Source organism: Pelobates fuscus, chromosome 3 (genome assembly GCF_036172605.1).
Source record: "Pelobates fuscus isolate aPelFus1 chromosome 3, aPelFus1.pri, whole genome shotgun sequence".
Taxonomy (NCBI): domain Eukaryota; kingdom Metazoa; phylum Chordata; class Amphibia; order Anura; family Pelobatidae; genus Pelobates; species Pelobates fuscus.
In genome coordinates this window covers 202765415-202782425 of record NC_086319.1, presented here as the reverse complement: position 1 = coordinate 202782425, position 17011 = coordinate 202765415, and the positions used below count along the sequence as shown (strand labels likewise).

Genomic DNA, 17011 nt, shown 5'->3' with positions numbered 1-17011 from the left:
GGCACCCAGACCACTCCAATGGGCAGAAGTGGTCTGGGTGCCTGGAGTGTCCCTTTAACAGAGTGATTTAACGCCTAAAAGACAGAGAATTGAGAAGTGAGGCTGTAAGGGCTTGAACTATACACCAAAATTGCTACATTAGCTAAAGTTGTTTTGGTGAATATAGTCTCCCTGTAAAGGGATACTATAGTGCTACAAAGCTGTATTCCTGGCACTATATCTCTGATTGCCTCCCCACCCTTTTACCATAGGACCCCTATGAAAACATGCATTCATTCATTTATTTGTGCAATTTTTCATTGGGAATATATCTTGCAAAAGTTGAAGATCTCATTTCTGAAGCCTTTGCTTCTAAACCAGGCTGGACTTTCTGTGGCTATCCAATAACAGACTTCCCAATACAACTCAATGAGAAGTATTTGCAAGGCATGTGCTCTGGGCACCAAATTTGAGCCAACCAGACCGGTTGTCTAACAGCTAGAGGGTTGTAACAAGGTTAATTTACAAAAGTGCCAATTTTTATTGAAATTTGCATGTTTTTGTTCTGAAGTGCTTTAGGAATCTTTCATGATTACACAACTATTCACCTCTTTAAAAAGGACCATTCAAGGCAGTTCAACGTTCTAGTCTAATGTCTACAGCACCAGTACAAATTCTAAACTACCTCACTAAATTAATCCTCAGGTTAGACTAGTGTTCCTCTTCAAGTGGCCAGTGCAGTGTAGTAGCATTTTATTTCAAAAATGATTAAATGTCATGACTTGGGTTCCACTTCTATCACAATAAATTCTGGTCTTACAGTATAAATAAGAAATAGTTTACATTGACAGCAAAAAGGAAATATAGCCACCCTTCAGATCTTTAGACCGTAATAGTGATCTGCACCTCTCAGAAGGTCTCAAAATGTAACTTTTTTCTCCTTAGCTCTGAACCGCTTCCATGCTGTGAACATCCAAGGTTGTGTGCGTGGTCAGGCAGATGCTTTAGGTCCGTCATCCCTGATTCCATTTGGACAGAATGCCGGTGGCAAAAGGTAGGATGTTTGTTTTAAATGGAAACAGTGGGGTAATTGTCTCTTTTTAATACACCCTAAAGATAATTTTATTTGCAAGGCAAGTCTACGAAGAATATTTTTAAATGATAAATGCAATTAAAAGTTAAACAACGTAAAGGTACACTATAGGCAGCAAAACAACTTTAGCTCAATTAAGGAAAAAGAGAAAATTCTATTTCACAATGGTCTGTTTTGATTGGCACAAATGTATTTATCTATTTTTTTAATAAGCACAGTAATACATTGGTATGACATTTGTTAAGACAGCACATTTTTAGAAATAGGAAAGATTTGCTGGGTCTAAGCTATGCATACATGTTGAAGATAGTATTCCTAAGCTTGTGAAACTGAGAAAGGTATCTATCTAGACATGGATAGTATATGAAAGCTATTGTTAACATGCTGAAATAGATTCTGTTATACCACCGGGTCATGACTTGCATTCAAAGAATGGGATATGAGAAACAAGAAAGTAATACAAATAGAAGACAGCAGGTCTAGGTAAAGTAAAAACATAAGAGCAAGATCATGGTTATGGAGGGACTAAGGATAGTAATTCAAGTGCAGTGGCTAATAAAGATTGCGATATGCCTCTGCCATTATCACATATGGGTCAGCTGATCCCCCTTCAGTGGTAGAAGTGTTGTGTGGCTTGAAAACTTTGGGTAGGGGACTACAGGATATCTGTACCAGAATGAAACTCTCCTCCAGCCCCATGCCTGTGTGAGGGCACTCTCGAGGGCTAAGTCCTTTCCCCTTCTGAGGTGTGCGGCGGTTCTAGGTCTTGTAATCCTCCATAGGTGGGCGCTGTTGCGAGGCAGAGCCTCTAATGACTTTCGACTCGTTAGGTTGTTCCTCGGGTGGGAGGTACTTGCGCTGCATGAATGACAGGTTCATCTTGGGGAAGCCTCTTTGTCTCCTGCAGTTTGCTTCCCATCTGGCTCTCTTGCTGTGGTGAGCTAGCTTGTGCTCGTGTCAGAATTTTTGTCCAGAGGTTCTGGAAGATTTTATCTAGATGGTGCAGAATGCTTGCTGTCAAAGTATAGCGAGTATCATGAGGTGGGTGCAGGCCCTGCTCTGCCTTTGGAGTGGAGGCCGAAATCTTGCCCTCAGATCCCTGTGGTGTGCAGTGAGCTTGCAGCACAAGGTAGGAGCTGTATAGCTGATGCCAAATCATCCAGTGGGACTGGGATATCCCCCGCCGGTACAGGAGAGGGGGGAAGAACTTAGGAGAACTGCCTCTGCAGGCTAGAAAACTGGAGCTGAAGGAGATCTGCCACTTCTCCCCCGCCCCGTCTGTGGTAGGCCGCAGTCGGGTGCCTTGGGTCTCAAGCAGACTGACCCCACAGATGAAGAGCCAGCCTGTTCAATCACGAACACTTAACTTAAGAGATACTTGTGGGCAAGGTGTAGTCGCTTGGTAATCAGGATAAATGCCCCAAAATCAGCTAAAAGTTGGGAGCCCTGGCACCACGCCTCTGCTCCATTCAGTAGCTAGGCTCCGCCCCCTTTTCCAAAATGTTTTTTTTTTTTTTTTTTTAATATTCTGCCTGAGGCAGTTACAGAGCCAAACAATAACTTAAAAGTGGGCAGATTTTCATGAACGTATTGCTTTGTGAGTTTTGAAGCATGAGTGACGTGCAGATCACATTACTTTTGTTTTTAGTATGTGAATTGTAATGTCTTTAAATTAGGGACTGCTCATGTGACAGTGTCAACTTAGAATTGGATTCTTAAAGAAACACTATAGCGTTAGGAATACAAAACTGTATTCCTAACACTATAGTGTCATCGTCCCCAAGCATTCAAACGGTTAAATAACTCTTTTATACACTCACCTTACTCCTAAGTCTGTAGGAGCTGGCCACGTCTCTGCCTCTTCCGATGTCATCATGAGGGGGAAACTAATGTGTTAGCACTATAGGTTTGCGTTCTTAACACTATGGTGTTCCTTTAAAATGATTCACAGCAAATCAAACAAAATCTGATGAAACCTATACTTGGAGATAATAAAATTCAATGTTGAACTCAAGAGTAAAACCGTTCCTTCAGATATCTGTTGATGGGCTTTTTATTATCTTCTATTTTGTAAGTGTAACCAATAAAGCAGTTTGCTACATTTATATACAGTGTTGCACTGTGTCTCTCCACCATTTCTTTTACATGTATATTTAACAATACCAGAAGATCACCAGAATTTTAACCACACACACCAGATAAGCTCTTCCTTATTTTACTCTTGAGTTCAACATTGAAATTTATCTCCAAGTATAAGACCTTACTACTCTATGTGTGGCCCTTGTTGTTTTATCATTGATACATTTTTGTACAGTTTTATCCTTATGTGATCTACTACACCTCAATGGGTAAATTGTTATTGTATTTGAGCACCGCACTTTAAGTGTGTGTATTGTTTGTGTATTGCTATACATACACAAGCATGGCATTTTTCCAATCCCACTATCTCTTTCAACACTGGAAAAGTCAATTTCACCAATCATTCTGACAGGAAAGCAATAGGTAGCAATAGCCTTTCCAATGATCTAAAGAAAAGGTCACTTCTTGCACACTGTACAAAATGTAACGAGAAGTAACGAATCAAAAAGCAATAATGATTAGGGGCCTCATCACATTCTTTCAATAGGTAGGAATGTGTATTCCTACTCATAAGCTATGCTTATGAAAATCTAAAAGTGGTACAATAAACCGTTCATTTTTGTAAACTGTGATTTACAAAGTTTTACATTTTCCTTTTCCAACTACCATTCTTTTTAATGATTCCACAATTTTAGAGTAGCATTCAATTTGAGATCAGATGAGGACAGTATATACAGTTAGTTTTGGAAATATTTGGACACTGACTCAAGTTGTGTCTTGTGCAGTCTCTCCGCTTTAATTTGAGAGGGTATTCACATCCAAATTGCAGGAAGGGTTGAGGAATAGTAGTAGTATGTAGCCCCCTCGTTTTCAAGGGACCAAAAGTAATTGGACAAATGACTCAAAAGTTGTTTTAATGGACTGGTGTGGGCTATTACTTCATTATTTCTTCATAAAACACTCTGCAGCACTGCCCCAGGAAGGGCCTCTAGTAGCCATCTGAGAAGTGGCCACTGGTGGTGTCTCTAGGCTGTAATGTAAACACCTCCTTTTCTCTGAAAAGACCCTGTTTACTGCAAAAAGCCTGCAGGGACTCACTTTACACACCAGAACAACTACATTAAAGGACGCTATAGGCTCATTGAAGTGGTCTGGGTACAGTGTCCCTATTGCACTTAGTGATACAATGTAAAAGTGCTGTCTGTATGGAGACGCTGAACTTTCCTCACTCATAGAGATGCTTTGGTTCAATGCATCTCTATGAGGAGATGCTGATTGGCCAGGCCGGAATTTGGCCCTACCTCCTTAACAATATCCGCCAATCCAATGTTTTCCCTGTGGATTGGCTGACATCATCAAATCTGATGTCAGCCAAAGAGGCAGATTGGGGGAGGGGGCAGCACCGGGGACCCATGCAGCACTGAAACTAAAGTAAGTTTTAACCCGTTCTAGGGGATTTGGAGGGGGGAAAGTGGGGGGCAAGAAACCTAAATGGTGGTTTTTGCCCGTTTAATACATGTTAGTGTTCCTGACCCTATAGTGTTCCTTTAAATTAAACAATCTTTGCTACCATTATGGGCAGAGATTGACACATTTAGTTTGGTTCTATGACTGTTCAGAAGTGCCACAATCTATTTGCACCAACCAGCCATTCACCTTACACTTGTGTATTAATCATCTGTCACATAGCATCCATAACGTACAGCTTAGAAATGGCAACCTATAACTTACTGGCTTCTCATTCATAATCCGCAAAGCACCAGCATGACACCCAGCACCTATATCACACTCTGCACCCATATGATACCCAACTATATCCGATACAAAACTTACATAGAATACAGTGCCGTATACATGATTATCGGTGTCAGTGCATATTGCTGCCATTTAAAATCTTCATACCAAATCTGTTTTGTTTTTTTTAAATACATTTTTTCAGTTCTTTATTGACGACCGCTACCCAGTATATATTGTCCCTGTGTGAAAGTGTAATCACCCATCCTTTGATGGGTAATCACACCTAAACTAGCTTCCCATTTAGCAGAAATGATTCCAAACAGAATTCCTTTAGTGGGGTTGCATGCAGTGGAAGAATGCAACAACTATTTCTGCTAAACTTTATATTGAGAGGATGGAAATTAATCTGCACAGGACCAGCTTGTAGCCCTGTATGAAATCCGCAACTAACTTGTGTTATGTTACATCCACTTTTTGCATGCTCTCTTGAGTTTTAAATGTTCTGGCTACCTTAGCACAGTTGTCAGGTTCCCTTAGAAATTAGTGACCTAAATGCTATTAATAGCAGAGCTGAATAACTAAGGTTTTAATATGCATGAGCTAGTCCTGTTTATCGCATACACCTTGGTTATTTAGGTAGGTTGGTAGTGAGAAATAAACCTCTTTCAAGGGTACTTTATTATGTACCCATTTCTTCTCTTTGATAAAGATAAAGGCTGAATCTGTTAATTTACTGTGATTTAGAATAACCCTAACACTACCTTTCTACTTTGAGAACTCCATCTGTATATGTCCTATGTTGCTTCATTTTAGTTTGTTCTAGTGTGCTAGAATGCAGTTTTTCTGTTTACTTGTGTTGGCTTCTCACATAAGTGCATGGTGTAGTGAATAAGTAAATTTGTTTCTAAGCTCCCTCATTGCAAACATAGGGTGAAAGAGAATGTTATACATTACTAGGTAAGTGCTCCCATAGTGTGTTCATTAAGCCATTTGTGACTTTTTCTTTTCACAGTTCCACGCTGCACTCTTATGATCCTAAGGGCAATCATAATGGGCATGACCAAAAGAAAAAAGGGACATATAAATCCTGTGCTGGACAGCTGCGACAACACATCTTGATAGATGCTTTTGGATGGGTAAGAAAGTAACTATTCATTTAGGAAGTCATTGAAAATACTCTCTTGATTTTTCCTAATTCCATAGCCTCAATAAAAATAGGTACTTCTGGTATTTACCCTACAATGGTTTCAGTGCTGAAATGTAATGGGGGTGGGAGGGAAGAATTAAGGTCTTGCTATATTTCTGCACGTGTAGTATTTCTTACGGAAATACTATTCATTCAGACTCCAAGAACCATGACCACTTCAAAACACTAAAGTGACCATGGTGTTTGGAGTAATTGTTTACGTGTTGCCTTTATAGATCATTGCTAAGTGACATGGTATGTTTTATAATTAGCCAGTTCCCAGGTTCCTTCGCTATAATTGTATCTAAGGGATTAACAGGCTTTAAATGTTTTGTGTTCCAAATTTTATTTTAATTTTTTCTCTCGCATTTCACAATTTGTGAATTATAGTTGCAAAAGTTTATTTTGTAATAGTCATAGTGGATTATGGTACCAAATGCTTTATCCCGTAAGTTACATTGGCAGTAGGCTCCATTTAACACATACATTAATTTACTATACGTTATTCTAGTGATCACAGCCTGCAATTCCAGATTTATTCATATTCACTGTAAAGGGTATCAGCTTATGGATAAATTATAATTCTATAGTTCTTCTAATTAATATTTCATATTGTTCTTTTTATTGACAAGCTAAAAAAAAAATTCTAATTTGAAGTAGTAGTAGCCAACTCTTAGATTCAATCAGTTCAGTAGAATGTATATGTTAATAGTACTGTGTTTTCTTTTCAAGTGACAAAACTGAAAATTAGAAACATTTTCTTTCTTAAAGCGGCACTGTCATGCCGAATCCAGTTTTTTTTTAACCCCCCTCCTGCCTCCACTACATCCAATTGTACCCTCAGTCACCCCCAATGCCCCTAAGATCCCCAGATTACCTATTTATTAATCTGTATTTTCTGCCCCGATCTATATTCAGGGCGCCGCCATCTTTGTGTGGGTAGGTGAAGTCCCTGTGGGACACGTCATCTGCCCACACTAGACAGACTGTGCGATTCCTACACATGCCCAGTGAAACACTTGGGCATGCGGACGGGAATTTCATCCATTCATTCATTCATCAGACAGACGAATGAATAGAAAAATCAGACGAACAAAGAAACACTGTGTATCAGTGTTTGTTTGTTCGTTCGGTTTGTTACAAGGAAGGAGCTACCTGCTTGCAGCTCCCTCCTTGAAATATGTAAAGATAGAAGCGGCAGGGAGCAGTGCTCCCCACCACTTTATAAGCCCCCCTCACTCTATGGGGGTCAATATGACCCCCATAATAGCATAAGGGAGATTAAAATCTCCCGACCATGAATATAATGAGGGGGGGGGGACCTACTGTCCTCCCCCCCCCCCCAGGCCCCCACCCCTGGGCAGCCGGTGGGGGCCATAATAATAATGAGGGGGGGGACCTACTGTCCTCCCCCACCCCTGAGCGGTGGGTGGGGGCCCTAGTTAAGAATGGTGGGGGGGGGACCTACTGTCTTTCCCCCCCCCTGAACGGTGGGTGGGCGCCCTAAATAAAGAGAGGGGGGGACCTACAGGGCCGGATTAACATAGGGGCTGATGGAGCTGCAGCTCCAGGCCCAGGCCCATGGAATAGGCCCATTTTAAAAAAAAAAAAAAAAATTTTTTTTTTTTTTTTTTTACACACTACTCTTAGGTTTGCCACCTGACTGGTATTTTACTGGCACAGCCGGTATTTGAGGCTACCTGGCCGTGCCGGTATTGCAGTAAAACCGACAATACAAATGCAGGTATTTTTCTCAGAATAAATGAGAAAATAAATAGATTAGTCTGCAATACCAGCACCGGCCAGTAGGGGTCACTATGTGTGGAGAGAGGCAGGGATAGGAAGTTACAGCATATCCCTGCCTCTCTCTACTACTCACTGATCCGTGGGGGAGCAGCAACACAGCACAGAGTCCAGACAGCAGCTCTACAGCTCAGGTATGTGAAGGATGGGGAGAAAGGCAGCAGGCACACATGGGGACACTGAGACACTAGGGGACACATGGGGACACAGACACTGGGAGACCTGGGAACATTGAGACACTTGGGGACACTGGAAAACATGGGGACACTGAGACACTAGGGGACATATGGGAACACTGAGACACATGGGGACACAGACACTAGGGGACACTGAGACACTAGGACACAGACACTGGGAGACCTGGGAACACAGACACTTGGGGACACTGGAAAACATGGGGACACTGAGACACTAGGGGACACTGGGACACATGGGGATGCTGAGACACATGGGGATGCTGGGAGACATAGGGACATTAGGAGACATTGGGACACGGAGACACTATGTCCCCATGTCTCCCAGTGTCCCTAGTGCCTCAGTGTCCCCAAGTCTCCCAGTGTCTGTGTCCCATGTCTCTGTGTGCCTAGTGACCCCATGTGTCCCTATATGTCCCAGTGTCCTCATGTCTATTTCCACAACTGCCTCCAAGTGTCTGTCTCCCAGCCAGTGTCCCCTAGTCTCCCAGTGTCTGTGTTCCCATGTCTCTGTGTCCCTAGTGTCTTAGTATCCCCAAATGTTTCAGTGTCCCCATGTGTCTGTGTTCCTAGTGTCTCAGTGTGCCTAGTGTCCCCATGTCTCCCAGTGTCCCTATATGTCCCAGTGTCCCCATGTCTATGTCCACAACTGTCCCCATGTCTCCCAGTGTCCCTAAGTGTCTGTCTCCCAGCCAGTGTCCCCTAGTCTCACAGTGTACCCTAGTCTCCTAGTGTCTGTGTTACCATGTCTCTGTGTCCCTAGTGTCTTAGTGTCCCCAAATGTTTCAGTGTCCCCATGTCTCCCAGTGTCTGTGTCCCTAGTGTCTCAGTGTCCCAATTTCTCCCAGTTTCCCTAAATGTCTCTGTGCCCCCCTGTCTCTGTGTCCCCATGTCTCTCAGTGTCCCTGGGTCTTTCAGTGTCCCCGGGTCACTCAGTGTCCCCGGGTCTCTCAGTGTCCCCAGTATTATAGTGACATGAGGACACACTGAGACATTGGGACACTGGGAGAAATGGGGACACTGAGACACTGGGAGACTAGGGGACTGGGCGACATGGGGACACTGACACTGTGATACATAGGGACACTGAGACACTGGGTGACTTGCGAGACTGAGACACTGGGAGACAGTGAGACACTGGGAGCAATCCATCTATTCAGCAGAATCAAACTGTGAGTAGTTTGTTGGTGATTTTACAGAATTTTCTCTGATGTCACTCTTTGTGATTTACATCATGTGATGTCACGCATAACTAATTAATTATACAAATGATTAAGGCTGGTATTTTTTTCCAAGAAAGGTGGCTTAAAACCACCACCCTGGCCCCTTCTTGCCTCCCTAAATATAGTAAAATATTACTTGTATTCAAGTCTGCAGCTGCAGGCTCTGCCTCTGAACTGACTGTCTGCTGACATCATCACAAGTGGTGGTCAGAGCAAATTATACTTCCCCATAGGATTGGCTGCATAGCCCTGGCCAATCAGCATCTCCTCATAACGATAAATTGAATCAATGCATCTCTATGAGGAAAGTTCAGTATCTGCATGCAGAGGGTGGAGACACTGAATGGCAGTGCTGCAAACTAGGCAGTACTGCCCCAGGAAGCACCTCTAGCAGCCATCTAAGGAGCGGCCAGTGGAGTTATTTTCTCTGAAAAGACAGTGTTTACTGCAAAAAGCCTGAATGGAATGATTCTACTTACCAGAACAAATACAATAAACTGTAGTTGTTCTGGTGACTATAGTGTCCCTTTAAGTTTGGAAGCGTAAGAGGGATGTATGGGAACAAAACTTGTGTGGACTGGCTGACAATAAAATTAGTTTAGGTAATGCAGATGTTGGTACCTCTAACACTGTGGCATGTCCCCTTTATTTTACACTCACTACATACAACTTTTCTCTGTCTCAGACTATATACCAGGAACTTCTGCCTGCTAGTTAGAAGGTAAGGAGACTAGTGGACCAGCGAGTGCTAGGGGACAGTCCTTAGAAAGCATGGAGTGAGCGCATCATTAGACGCATTTATGTCAAGCTCAGGGTGCTGCCTGCATAGTATGCCCTTAGTTGGACAGCCTGCAGCATTGGCAGGCAACCTGACAGGCATTCATGCCAGGCTGACCTTCCAATTCTTTGGACAAACATGCCCCCTTTTTGGGCATGTCCACCCCTTTTGGCAGGTCTGGTCACGTGATTCGCGCCAGTGGCACACCCTTTTACCGCGCCCATTGATTTCCTGCTTCACTGGACACTGCTGTTAGGGGTTATGGATTTACTTGAAAGATGAAAGCATAAATTAGAGAGAGATTAGCTTAGAGTATGTGTTTTCTTATAGCTGCATCCTATGAGTTTCCCTCCAGCACCATCTCCATCAGATACATGATGCTTGGGAGGTATGACTGTTTTAGTGTTTTTGGTCGATAAGATTCCGTAATTAGGCCCATCATAATTGTCAGCACCAGGCCCACTGTGCTCTTAATCCGGCCCTGGGGACCTACTGTCCTCCCCCGGCCCCCATTGGTGGGTTTAAGCCAATCAGAGTGCTCTTTGTCATTTTACACAGCATGGGAAAGTTCTTTGGAATTTGGAATTCCAAAGAACTTTCCCACGCTGTGTAAAATGACACAGAGCACTGTGATTGGATGGCTTGAAATCCATCCAATCACAGTGCTCTGTGTCATTTTACACAGCGTGGGAAAATTCCAAAGAACTTTAGTTTTTGTTTTTTGTTTTTTTACAGTGAGCTGCTTACTAGACATGCCCCTACTTGCGGTATAGCGAGTAGGGGCATATTATTTACTAATACTAAGTAATCTTTACTTTAGTATTAGTAAATGTGGGCGTGGGAATTAGGGAGTTATCTACTAAGCGGCTGCAAGATGCAGCCGCGGCAATTAATAGGATCGGAGTTTCAAAGTGCCGAATTGCGTTCTAAAACAAACGAACATACTGTTCTCATTCATTTAGAACGCAATTCGGTAGTTTAGTCTAAAATGATAGGAAGCATCGCGGGAACACAGTGGAAAGGTAAGAATTATGGGAAAATTGCTCTGACCAGCGGAAATGAAGCACACTTTGCTCCTCCGCTGGTCAGAGCTGGTCAAGCGGAGGAATCCTCCATAAGGCAAAGAGTCCCTACTTTGTCTTATGATTTTAAAGAAAACTAAAGAAGACCGGAAGAAACGGAGAACAGATCTTGAGAGAGTGGGAGAAGAGGAAGAGATTGAGGAAAGGTAAGTTCGGCATGACAGTGCCGCTTTAATGTCCTAAAATATATATTGTGTTTGTCATTCATTCTAAAATAATAGGTTGGAACAGAGATTTTTCAAACTGTCTGCATGTCTGAGAATAGAAAATATTTGTCAGTGGTTCAAAGGATGAGAAGATAGAACTTTACTTTCAAACAGGTGTTTGGATGTTTATAGTGCATTAATATGACCAACTATATGTTTCAGGGGGCCATAGCTGTGTTTTTCCTGCATTTGGCCCGACAAGTGTCATATCAGAAATCAACTCCTGGTGTATCTCCAGAACACCGGTGCCCTCGAAAGTTTATAAAACACATCCTCTGCTCTCTCTCACAGAACCAAGATCCCTGTAAGTAATGTACACAGTGCAAACAATGCATATTGTATTTTCTATTTTGCATATTATATTATAGTGTCTTTTAATCTCAGAACAGTCCTGTAATCGTTTTCCCGCTGTGTTTCAGTTGTGAAGCAAAGCATTATACCAAACAAAGTCAAGGTTTCTGTCTGGAATGACACTCAATTGCAAGATGATACGGTTGATGATACTCCTTCTTTAAATTCGCCCCCAATCTTGGCTTCTGGATATGATACTCTTCATTTTTCTATTGATCAAGGTACTATGTTAATTCATCTATATCATTGGTTCCCAACCTTTTTTCACTTGTGCATCCATTGGCAGACCATTTCCATAAATTATACCTCTCACATTAGAAAAATATTTGTAATTAATATAGTTGCATTTATTTCAAATTTATGTTTTCTCTCTCATCTCCCCTTTTTCTCTGCCGAAGGCTCCCCCTGCTTCTCCTCTGACCCAGACTCCCCCTGCTTCTCCTCTGACCCAGACTCCCCCTGCTCTTCCTCTGACCCAGACTCCCCCTGCTCTTCCTCTGACCCAGACTCCCCCTGCTCTTCCTCTGACCCAGACTCCCCCTGCTCTTCCTCTGACCCAGACTCCCCCTGCTCTTCCTCTGACCCAGACTCCCCCTGCTCTTCCTCTGACCCAGACTCCCCCTGCTCTTCCTCTGACCCAGACTCCCCCTGCTCTTCCTCTGACCCAGACTCCCCCTGCTCTTCCTCTGACCCAGACTCCCCCTGCTCTTCCTCTGACCCAGACTCCCCCTGCTCTTCCTCTGACCCAGACTCCCCCTGCTCTTCCTCTGACCCAGACTCCCCCTGCTCTTCCTCTGACCCAGACTCCCCCTGCTCTTCCTCTGACCCAGACTCCCCCTGCTCTTCCTCTGACCCAGACTCCCCCTGCTCTTCCTCTGACCCAGACTCCCCCTGCTCTTCCTCTGACCCAGACTCCCCCTGCTCTTCCTCTGACCCAGACTCCCCCTGCTCTTCCTCTGACCCAGACTCCCCCTGCTCTTCCTCTGACCCAGACTCCCCCTGCTCTTCCTCTGACCCAGACTCCCCCTGCTCTTCCTCTGACCCAGACTCCCCCTGCTCTTCCTCTGACCCAGACTCCCCCTGCTCTTCCTCTGACCCAGACTCCCCCTGCTCTTCCTCTGACCCAGACTCCCCCTGCTCTTCCTCTGACCCAGACTCCCCCTGCTCTTCCTCTGACCCAGACTCCCCCTGCTCTTCCTCTGACCCAGACTCCCCCTGCTCTTCCTCTGACCCAGACTCCCCCTGCTCTTCCTCTGACCCAGACTCCCCCTGCTCTTCCTCTGACCCAGACTCCCCCTGCTCTTCCTCTGACCCAGACTCCCCCTGCTCTTCCTCTGACCCAGACTCCCCCTGCTCTTCCTCTGACCCAGACTCCCCCTGCTCTTCCTCTGACCCAGACTCCCCCTGCTCTTCCTCTGACCCAGACTCCCCCTGCTCTTCCTCTGACCCAGACTCCCCCTGCTCTTCCTCTGACCCAGACTCCCCCTGCTCTTCCTCTGACCCAGACTCCCCCTGCTCTTCCTCTGACCCAGACTCCCCCTGCTCTTCCTCTGACCCAGACTCCCCCTGCTCTTCCTCTGACCCAGACTCCCCCTGCTCTTCCTCTGACCCAGACTCCCCCTGCTCTTCCTCTGACCCAGACTCCCCCTGCTCTTCCTCTGACCCAGACTCCCCCTGCTCTTCCTCTGACCCAGACTCCCCCTGCTCTTCCTCTGACCCAGACTCCCCCTGCTCTTCCTCTGACCCAGACTCCCCCTGCTCTTCCTCTGACCCAGACTCCCCCTGCTCTTCCTCTGACCCAGACTCCCCCTGCTCTTCCTCTGACCCAGACTCCCCCTGCTCTTCCTCTGACCCAGACTCCCCCTGCTCTTCCTCTGACCCAGACTCCCCCTGCTCTTCCTCTGACCCAGACTCCCCCTGCTCTTCCTCTGACCCAGACTCCCCCTGCTCTTCCTCTGACCCAGACTCCCCCTGCTCTTCCTCTGACCCAGACTCCCCCTGCTCTTCCTCTGACCCAGACTCCCCCTGCTCTTCCTCTGACCCAGACTCCCCCTGCTCTTCCTCTGACCCAGACTCCCCCTGCTCTTCCTCTGACCCAGACTCCCCCTGCTCTTCCTCTGACCCAGACTCCCCCTGCTCTTCCTCTGACCCAGACTCCCCCTGCTCTTCCTCTGACCCAGACTCCCCCTGCTCTTCCTCTGACCCAGACTCCCCCTGCTCTTCCTCTGACCCAGACTCCCCCTGCTCTTCCTCTGACCCAGACTCCCCCTGCTCTTCCTCTGACCCAGACTCCCCCTGCTCTTCCTCTGACCCAGACTCCCCCTGCTCTTCCTCTGACCCAGACTCCCCCTGCTCTTCCTCTGACCCAGACTCCCCCTGCTCTTCCTCTGACCCAGACTCCCCCTGCTCTTCCTCTGACCCAGACTCCCCCTGCTCTTCCTCTGACCCAGACTCCCCCTGCTCTTCCTCTGACCCAGACTCCCCCTGCTCTTCCTCTGACCCAGACTCCCCCTGCTCTTCCTCTGACCCAGACTCCCCCTGCTCTTCCTCTGACCCAGACTCCCCCTGCTCTTCCTCTGACCCAGACTCCCCCTGCTCTTCCTCTGACCCAGACTCCCCCTGCTCCTCCTCTGACCCAGACTCCCCCTGCATAGTTACAAGCTGTTACTTCCTACCAGCTCTAGCTGCACAAACACAGGGCCCGGTTGCGCTATGAAAGCGCTACAGTGCGCGACCTGGCCCCTGATGGGACATGTTTATTGTCACCATTACCAAACTTTTTCCGCGTACCCCTTGGAGCACTGACTTGTACCCCTGGGGGTATGCGTACCATGGGTTAGGAACACCTGATCTGTATGTTACTAGAAAATACACCTTTTTATATACTGTTTTTCACACACATTCTGCTCTTGCAGCTGAATCACGGGTTGATCTCGGCTCACCATCCACACCTGAGAAAATAGCTGATAGCAACGAGCCCACTGTACATCCCAGCCAGCAGGTAATATTCAATGGATCAATCATTATATTTCCATAGATCATTCATATGTAGATAACAAAAAAAAGATATGAGTCATCTGTCTTGAAGTAACAAGACTATGCTGTGATAGAGCTGGGCTTTTGAGTGACTTGATGCAATTACTTAAATATGTTCCTCTCCCATTTGGCTCTCGAAAATATTTTTTCATCCTGCAGTATTCTTCAGCGAAATATATTCATGCTGTGCCTCATTTATACGTTTACAAATGCAAATCAAGGCAAAAACTGAAGCGGTTATTAAGAAGTAATTAATTACTATTGGTGTTCTTTGAATTGCTTTAATTACAGTCTATCAAGTCAGACAAATCATTTTAAATATTTTTTAGAGAAACTTCAAGTAATGTTATGGCAAGATGCACTAACATACAAAAGGAAACAAATAATTTCTGCTTTGGGGGAATGAATTGGACAGTGCCTATGTAAATATTTAACAATTGCAAACAAAACATAAGTTTATCCAACATAAAAATACTTGTTAAATATATGTGTTGAACAATTATTGGCACCCTTCTAGTAAAAAAAATTGTGCTGCCTCCCTTAGCAAGACAACAGCTCTGAGTATTCTCCTATAATGCCCGATGAGGCTGGAGAATACATAGCAAGGAATCTGAGGCCATTCCTCCAGATCTTTCAAATTTTGAGGTCGACACTTGTGGACTCTCCTCTTTAGTTCACCTAATTTTTTAGGAGATAGGAATGGCCATGGCAGGACCTTGATTTTGTGGTCCGCTAACCATTTTAAAATGTCCAGGTCCTCTGGCAGAAAAATAGCCCCAAAACATTAAAGAGCCACCCTCATATTTAACCGTGGGAATTCGGTACTTTCTTTTATATGGCTACCTCTCTGTACGCATGAAACCCAGCTATGGTGGGATACACACCTCTGGTGTTTATTGCCAAAAAGCTCTACTTTATGTTTATCAGACTATAGAATAAGAACTGATTTGAAGTTACAGTGATGTCTGGCAAACTGAAAATGCTTGAGCTTAATTTTGGATTAAAGTAGAGGCGTTTTCCTTGAAACCCTTCCAAAGAACTTGTGGTGATGTAGGTGATGTCGGATTGTAAATGTAGAGACTGGGGGTGGACCCGAGCCCAAAAGAGCTCAGGGACACCAAGAAAGATTCTATGAGTCTACTCTTTGTGGACTGAAAATAAAAATAAAAAACACCTTTATTATAGGGTACAAATTCCCCAAAAGAAGTAAAGGAAACTTATAAATAATGCTAACACATCTAATAAATAAGTGGGAGGTGGTAATATGTATATCAGAGAAAGGAGTGAGCAATTGAATATTACACTGTCCACTGCTTGAAACCGTATAGTCAAGGGTTTCTTTTAACTATACATGTGGTTAGTGTAGAAGGTAGATAATAATCATAGCTTGAGCGATCTATAAGGCCTTTGGGGGAGATAAGAACAAAAATAGTATCTCTTATAAATAGACCTGTTAACTTAGTTACTAGTAGGATTGATACAGATAGTCATTGAAGCCTTAGACAGAGTATCAATTATATCCAAAACTAGCAAATCTTGTGTTATAGATCGCTATTGCTTCAAAATACTGAGCTTCACCACAGTGCCTGAGACTAGCTTGTCTATTTAAGGGGTTAAATGCCCAAAACAATGGCTTAGTATATTGTTTTCAGACAAATAGTGGAGATGCTATTGCTTATATTGAAAAGCCACTGAGTTGCACTCTAGTATCTAAAAAAGGGTATCCATATATGGAGCTAAATGCCCCCAAATGGTTAATATATCGCTTATATAGATCTTAGAGAGCTCATAATGATCTATTATTCTGCAGAGCTTTAGAACTTGTGATCTCTCCAAGTGATTCAGTAGCAAAGCTTAAGAAAATGTTGAGGATACAGAGGTGTATCAATCCTACTAGTAACTAAGTTAACAGGTCTATTTATAAGAGATACTATTTTTGTTCTTATCTCCCCCAAAGGCCTTATAGATCGCTCAAGCTATGATTATTATCTACCTTCTACACTAACCACATGTATAGTTAAAAGAAACCCTTGACTATACGGTTTCAAGCAGTGGACAGTGTAATATTCAATTGCTCACTCCTTTCTCTGATATACATATTACCACCTCCCACTTATTTATTAGATGTGTTAGCATTATTTATAAGTTTCCTTTACTTCTTTTGGGGAATTTGTACCCTATAATAAAGGTGTTTTTTATTTTTATTTTCAGTCCACAAAGAGTAGACTCATAGAATCTTTCTTGGTGTCCCTGAGCTCTTTTGG

The 17011-nt window shown here is 44.3% G+C and overlaps 1 protein-coding gene across 1 annotated transcript in view; it reads left to right on the top strand.

Annotated features, from left to right (window-relative positions):
- Positions 1-17011, top strand: part of DELE1 (DAP3 binding cell death enhancer 1) — a 47256-nt gene that overhangs the window by 14489 nt on the left and 15756 nt on the right. Inside the window, exons 2-6 of the mRNA XM_063447916.1 lie at positions 925-1033; positions 5901-6024; positions 11523-11664; positions 11780-11932; positions 14627-14712. Of these exons, the coding sequence (XP_063303986.1) occupies positions 925-1033; positions 5901-6024; positions 11523-11664; positions 11780-11932; positions 14627-14712 (614 nt within the window). The remainder of the gene's footprint in view (positions 1-924; positions 1034-5900; positions 6025-11522; positions 11665-11779; positions 11933-14626; positions 14713-17011) is intronic.